The sequence below is a fragment of the Papilio machaon genome, chromosome 2 (genome assembly GCF_912999745.1).
Source record: "Papilio machaon chromosome 2, ilPapMach1.1, whole genome shotgun sequence".
In the NCBI taxonomy this organism is placed as follows: Eukaryota; Metazoa; Arthropoda; class Insecta; order Lepidoptera; family Papilionidae; genus Papilio; species Papilio machaon.
In genome coordinates this window covers 5,639,006-5,646,355 of record NC_059987.1, presented here as the reverse complement: position 1 = coordinate 5,646,355, position 7,350 = coordinate 5,639,006, and the positions used below count along the sequence as shown (strand labels likewise).

At 31.1% G+C, this 7,350-nt stretch overlaps 1 protein-coding gene across 1 annotated transcript; it reads right to left on the bottom strand.

The window, feature by feature from the left end:
- Positions 1-528: 528 nt before the first annotated feature.
- LOC106709031 (GILT-like protein 2) lies at positions 529-2,149 on the bottom strand. The gene is made up of 5 exons (XM_014500676.2): positions 2,049-2,149; positions 1,904-1,983; positions 1,669-1,827; positions 1,006-1,194; positions 529-774 (listed from the first exon to the last, which is right to left on the bottom strand). The coding sequence occupies exons 1-5, from the start codon at positions 2,119-2,121 to the stop codon at positions 553-555; spliced, it is 723 nt and encodes a 240-aa protein (XP_014356162.2). The 5' UTR covers positions 2,122-2,149; the 3' UTR covers positions 529-552.
- Positions 2,150-7,350: the final 5,201 nt, after the last annotated feature.

The window sequence follows — 7,350 nt, the reverse complement described above, 5'->3', positions numbered from 1 at the left end:
ATTATTTTAATGTGAAGTTCTCATAATTTTAATATTAATATGGGAATGCATAACTTGTATCCTAGATAGTTATCGTGTGACAATGGTATGCGGACACTATTGCTATATCAGTTTTTTCTAATAAAATGTGAAGGGTGGCAATATTGTTGTAGTACAAGGGTTATGACAGTGAAAACTCACCGCATTACCACTTGTATCTGTTTAGGACAATCCCAATAATCTGCGTCGCGAATCGATCATACAGCGTACTCAGACATGATTATCATTTTGAGTACCGTCTCAAAAGCTAAGGTTAAAAAATGCGTAATTGCCTATTATGAAGGAATTCAATATATTATGTAATACATGTTTTGAAAAAGTATATATAAAATTGTAGTATGTATATTAATGAATTTTTGGCGCAAATGTTTAATTCGATACATTGGATTTTGTTTATTGATTTTTTGGACTCCATTAAAGAATTTTCCACTCTGTTAAAGTATATTCATAAGGTGTCATAGAAAAAATTTAATAAAACGAAAATGGTTTCCGACTATTATTCATTTATTTACTTCATTTGTCATTACATGGTGGAGGAGGATTGGTGAAAACATTGCAGATATCCTTCATTAGTTCTTCTCCATCGTTGACACGTCCTTGTATCAGGATGTATGGTACGTAATTGAAATTTGCCTTTTTGCTTTCTTCACCATAATATTTTAATAATTCATCGCCTTTGTTGCTTTTTGCACATTCTTTAATTGTGTTTGAGTCCAAATTTAGTTCTGTACCACACTGAAGAAAAAAAATTAAATCATAATATTAATATGTGGAGTTAGTAACTTCTTTGTTACGGATAAACTAGGAAACAACTACGCTACACATTACGTACAATATCTGATGATTTAGAACATTTTGAAATACATTTTTAACATGATTTAAGTAACAAAAAATGCAAATATAGAATTTGTATCTTTAATATTGAGTGTAACAGAGTTGACTCTAATCGTAGGTCAATGTACTTACTGCGTCAGCGGCCTTATCGTCTGAACCATGACTGTTTCGCCTTCGGGTCATCAAGCAGGCGTTAAAGATCAATGCTTGAGTTTTATTCTGCAACAAATTCAATGCACATGCATGCAGCTTGTTGCCGTAGCACTCTGGAGGCCCGTGTTGGCATTTGATTGTGTAATCACCATTTTCATCAATTATTGTCTAAAATAAAAATAAAAAATTACACATATCTTGTAGATTTTTTTAAATAAGATAAACTCGAAATATCAGTTGTTATAAATACTCGCGAAAATCCTTTGTATAATAAAATTATTAAGTAACGAAAAGGAGATAACAGTTTGACAAGAAAAAAAGTAATTTAAATGCTAAAATCTAAATCAGTAGCTGCTACTTTATCACAGCTTTATTATATTTAACAATTATTACGTAGTTAGGCTATACTATTCTTGTGGATTAATAATCTCAAATTCGTGCAGCAATACAAAATTTGTTGATGTTTGTAGGTTTCCATTGTTGATACACTTGTGCATAAACATATTTACATGTAGTTATAACAATGGAATGTGATAAATTTAGACATGGCTTGTAACTTGCAGTAGTGATTTAATGAAAGGAGTTTGCATATCAATTTAATGGGCGGATTGTATTATTTGTCTATTTGTACACAAAACATACCTTTGCGTTTCCATAAGGATAGGTCCTGATATTTATGTACTGCCCAAGTTTCTCTACAACAGGTTTTAATTGCTCTGTAAAGAAAAGTCTGCAGGCAGGACATAAACTCTCGTAGTACACTTGTACGAGTACTCTGTCAGTTTCTTTAGCGGCTTTTATCTGTAATATATATGTCCTAAATAAAGATCTTAAAATGTACATCGATTGAGAATGTATAAAATAAAAATGTCCTTACCCGTTCCAAAAAATCCAACAGATCGAATACTTGAAGTTTAAGAGGTTCATTTTCGTTCAAGTTATTTCTTGTAATATCATCTGTTAAAATTAAATGTTATGGTAAAAACATATTGAAATTAACATAAGAATATATTTTCACTTACTTAAATCATGAACCCGTGCGCTAACCAAGTTTTGAATAAATAAACCGACGAAGAAATAGATAAAAATCATCATGTCAACACACGAACACACTGTTCAAGTGACTGTTGCCTACTACTTGATTAAAGTGGGATATAATAATATATTGTATATTGAAGAATTCAAAAATTTTATACATTGATTATTTAGTTGATACCGCGACTATGTTTAAGAAATAATACTTAACTGCAAGGATCTACTGTACACGTAGAAAATTCATCAGTTTTAATTTAATATATAACGTACAAACATAAGCTTCTGCATGTTTTATATAGTTAGGAAAAATATGTATTTTTACAATATTTTACAGTCACATTTAGTATGACAATAATTATTTTACTGCAAAATAAGTATTTAGAGCTATTAATAAGCACATATTTGTTTTCATTTTATAAGTTTGTAATTATGTGGCTTAATGTATTAGTAATTTCTCTTTTATGTATTATTAGCTGTCGCCCGCGACTCCGTCCGCGCTGAATTAAAAAAAAAACTTAATTAGTGAACTACGTGTTCTTCTAGACTATGTTCTACATCTAAGCCAAATTTCAGAAAATCTATTAAGCCGAACTGGACATACCTTCCAACAAATATCCTTCCATCTATCTAAACATTCGCATTTATAATATTAGTAAGATTTTATGTCGCTTTCATTATCATCGTGTCGATATACTTTTACCGGTTTTTTCAACTATCATATTTTCAGTCTACTGTGTATAAGGCAATGATAAAATGTTGCAAATTTCAATTATATTATATTAGAAATATTTTCATATACTTAAATTATAATATATTTCTAATATATTAGATTCTTTTACCACTACTCGTATTTGTGGATATAGTTTTTAAAAATCCCTTGCTTTAGATACGGTTCGTGTTTGAAGACCCTCCGACGACTCGCTAATCGCTTTACGTGCAAGTTAAGGACTAACATTTTTATGTTTTCCGTATAACATCGCTTTCCAGAAAACTGAAATTCCATTCAGTTGTTAAGACTTGTTAATATTTTTAGGCTTAAGGTTTATTAATAATCTTCTGTAGTTAATAAATAAGGCTTACTTCATTTTGAACTGGTCGTCAAGTTTGATTTTAATTTTAAGGAAGGATATGTCAATCTTACTTAATCACTTAATAGAAGAGTTAACTTGACATACTTATATTGGTTAAGTACTGTATATAAAAAGTTACTGTGGTTTGGCTTACATCCTTCATCCCTGTCCTTCGTGAGTTGAGAGGGAACTCACATCCGTCTTCCGTCATCTCAGTCCTCACTCCCTTCTTGATCATGTCGGCTTTCACGCCATTCATCCATCTCTTCCTAGGCCTACCTCTACCAGTGAACCTCTGCACACTCATAATTAAAGTTCTTGTCACATGCGACTCTTCCCTCCTCATATTATGCCTAAACTATGCTACCCCTTTACTTCTTAATTTCTCTCTTTACTTCCATACTTATTTTCAGTATTTTTTTAGTCGTGATTAGAAGTACTACATTTTGCAGAGATTAAGTATAAAGTAAATATTATAAGATAAAATCATAATTAGGTCGCTGCTTGCGTGATGTTGGCTGTAAATCTTGTAGAAGGTTACTTTGCGGTTCACGCGGTATTGTAAGGTACAATTTTTACACGTATTTGTTATTCACATGCAAATATAATTACAAAATTCATTGTGAACACTGAAGACAGGTTTTTTATTTCTATTGGTTTACTTTCCTAGTGAACATCGAGTACTTACTTATTATTATGTATTACTCGTAGTAACAATGAAAAAAATCATTGTGCCTTTTTAAATTTTAAATGAACGAGTAGAGTCACGGAAAAATTGTAAATTCCTACTGAAAATTAAAAACACTTTAAAATTTAATTAGACTATAGTTAGGACTATGGTTAAATCTATTCATGATATCTTAAACATATAGCTAACACTTGTGGTGCGAATAAGTGGGCAAAGTAGAGCGCTGTAATGAATTACGTGCCACAGCATTTCAACTCAGTAACTTCGTAATCCTCAGTTTTCATCTAATGAATGCCAACGAAAGGAGTTTTATGAATGAATACTTGTAATTGAGTGAAAACTGTTGCCCTATGCAACAAGAATTCCTTAGACTACTACTCATTTCTAAACTGTTCGTCCAATTGTGTTGAAACGTCTGTTGATTGCGAATCTTAAATTCCTTTCAATTAAAAAGATTTAATAAAATTAGTTCTTATTTTATGTGATACTAAACGCGACTTCGTCCGCGCTGAATTAAAAAATAAAACTTAATAAGTAGCCTATGTGTTCTTCCAGACTATGTTCAATATCTGTGTCAATTTACATCAAGATCCTTTGCGCCGTTCCGGAGATACATTCAAACAAAAATCTATCCATCTAAACATTCGAATTTATAATATTAGTTAAAAGTAAGATTGTAATATAGACAATATTAAAAGCGGAATGATTTGCTGTTTATTTTTATTTAGTGTTATTATGGATATTGCTTTTCTTAGTAATAAGGTTCAAATTATAACCCAGCCAACATATTTCTATTCGTTGACCTAGTTTTATTATTAACCAATTTTATTCATATTTATACGATGAATAATTTTCTATCCAATGAACGGTGAGCGGAGCTTATCCCCTCGAGTGGATAATCTTAGACAGCCCTCTGCGGCTTTCAGCTGACTAAAATATCTAGGTTGAGATATCCTTATAACTATTGTGACACTGATATAAAAATTGAGAAGCAGAACATTTGCGTGATATGGATACAATATATTATGCGGGAAGATGACGGGCAAACCAAAAAGTCAAGAGATCGAACGGCAACAACGGTAGAAATCGAAGAAATTATGTATGTGCTGTGCCAACCGTCCGTAGGGAGAAGAACAAAAGATGATGAAATTTACTAAAGTTTAAATAAACCGATAACTTGTATTGTTTGAGTTAACAGAGACCAGTTATCTGTTTAAAATTTGTAAATTTCACTTTTCATGTCACCAAAGGATTTTAGTTGTGCTACAAAGTGTTATAGTTTGTTACAAATGAAATTCAACTGGGCTTTTGTTATTATAACTTAAATAAAAATATTATGAAATATTTAAACATTATGAAATCTGTTGTGAAAAGTCAACCACTCTTTTGAGGAATTTATTTCTCATTTGGTTTTCGACATGTGTTGCAAGCTCACAACTTGCCAATTCTCTTTGTTCTTCGTTTTCAATTTAATTTTGTCGTAAATTTTCTTTTTCTTCTATAGTAAAAGTAAAAATCAAAAGTTTGTAGATCTTTTAAACATTTTCGGCACAATAAAAGACACGACTTTAAAAATTATTTCAAAAAGAATACCTTGGTCCCAGATTTTTTATATAAATCTATGCACTTATCTTAACTTGAAAAGTTTTGCGTGTTACTAGTATTAGTTATATATCTTTAATACAGTACCGTGCACCTTTGACATATCTTAATCTAAAGATTATTAAATAGTGTGGTATTACCAAGATATCTAAAATTATGTTTATTGCAAACATATCATTTAGATATGTACGTATTGCGTATAATTGCGTAACGGAAATACTGAATATATTCCCATTTAAACGTAGAGCTGGTAAATACGAAAGGGTTATTTATATTTGCTTAGCTTTGTTTACAAGCGTTGGACAATTTTTGTAAAATAAATACCGAAGTTCCTCCCTAACGAAAAAATTGTACAAAACATGTAAAAGTGGCATTTTATACATTGCTAGATGTCGCCCGCGACTCCGTCCGCGCACAGTTACAAAAACTTAATAGCGGTATGAAAAATACATAGTAGCCGATTTTCAGACTTACTGAATATGCATATGAAATTTCATAAAAAAAGGTCAAGCCTTTTCGGAGAATTAGGGTAAGTGACATTGTGACAAGAGATTTATATATACAAGAATTTACACGGTACAGTTTCTGTTCTTAATCAATGTAGCAAAGTTCATTCGCGCGGCACCTAGTTTAGTTCTATGCACGTCTTTATGTTAATCGTTACCAGGACTTAAGTGATTTCATCCCAACAGGTCAGACATTTTTAAAGTTTAACGCCCCAGACTGGAGACGGGATAAAAACAAAGTTCAGTGTACTTACTATTGTAATCCAACTAGATTCTAGAAATTAACTAACATTTGTAACATTTCCACTAACCGAAAACTAACTTTTTGTCTTCTTTCATTTATTTTATGTAAGTGTGATGATGTCAATGAACCCGTGAGAAAAAGTCAATAATGAAAATTAAGAATATTAGAGAATTTTGAAGACACCTGTGAGCATTTTTTTAATATCACCTTGAGAGCTGAGCTGAGCTTCGGGTGGCCGACCGTTTCGCATGCAATAACCTTCTCCTGATCCGACGAGACATTGTGCCTTTGAAACGAAATCCAATTATATTTAATCTCGAAGTCTATTTGATTTCTATTACATTTATTTTGTTTTTAATCAAAAAATATATTTCATCAAATAAACTTAATGTAACCAATGGCAAACAAATTAAATGTATATTTTTTGATAAAAGGACATTGATCATTGTAAGGCCATAAAGAAGTTTTTTTATGATATTCTAACTCAATGAAATACGCGTAGAAAATAATATGATGTATTTCAACTAAATTTATTAGATTTTAATATCTGTAGTAAACTTAAAAGGTCATAACTTTAAAATTAAATGATATTCGGAGAAAAGACAATTACAAGGCAGTCATAAAAGTGCATGGACTTAACATACGAATACAAGAATTAGCGACTGGCAAGGGGTGCCCAGGGTCGATACATTTTAAGAGCAAAAAAAGGTTTTCTTTGTTGCCTTCATTGTCCTTTCTTCATTAAGTACGTTAAATAATCGTGTCCAAAATTAAACTGGGCATCTTGAGAGTAGTGAAGTTGACGAAAAAGTTTTTTTTTGTTTGCTAAAACGTACGGAACTACTTAATAAATACATGTTTGTAATAGTGAATTTCAATTGAGCGAATGATTGCACAAAATTTTTTTTTACAGGTCTGTCTGTAGTGAAAACTCACGCTAAAAAGGAATAAAAACGTGAACATCTTGTTAAGTTATTTGCAACCCTATCATTTAATAAGGCAGCTACCGGCATTGGGTCAGGAAACTAAGCTTCTTGCAGGACTTACATGTACCAATGAATCGCATTATCTTAACATTACTAACTTACTAGCACATAAACTTAACAATGTCACTTGTTTTTTTATTTTTTTTTTATTTGTAGTTCATAATCTATGTCTCTTCTTTTAGTAAAAGTCTAG

What these genes read in the sequence shown, in the direction of transcription:
- LOC106709031 (XM_014500676.2), bottom strand. Translation starts at nt 2,121, where the DNA reads ATGATGATTTTTATCTATTTCTTCGTCGGTTTATTTATTCAAAACTTG. An exon ending in TGTTGGATTTTTTGGAACGG is followed by an intron (nt 1,828 to 1,903) that starts GTAAGGACATTT and finishes TATATATTACAG; the next exon opens with ATAAAAGCCGCTAAAGAAAC. An exon ending in ACGATAAGGCCGCTGACGCA is followed by an intron (nt 775 to 1,005) that starts GTAAGTACATTG and finishes TTTTTTCTTCAG; the next exon opens with TGTGGTACAGAACTAAATTT.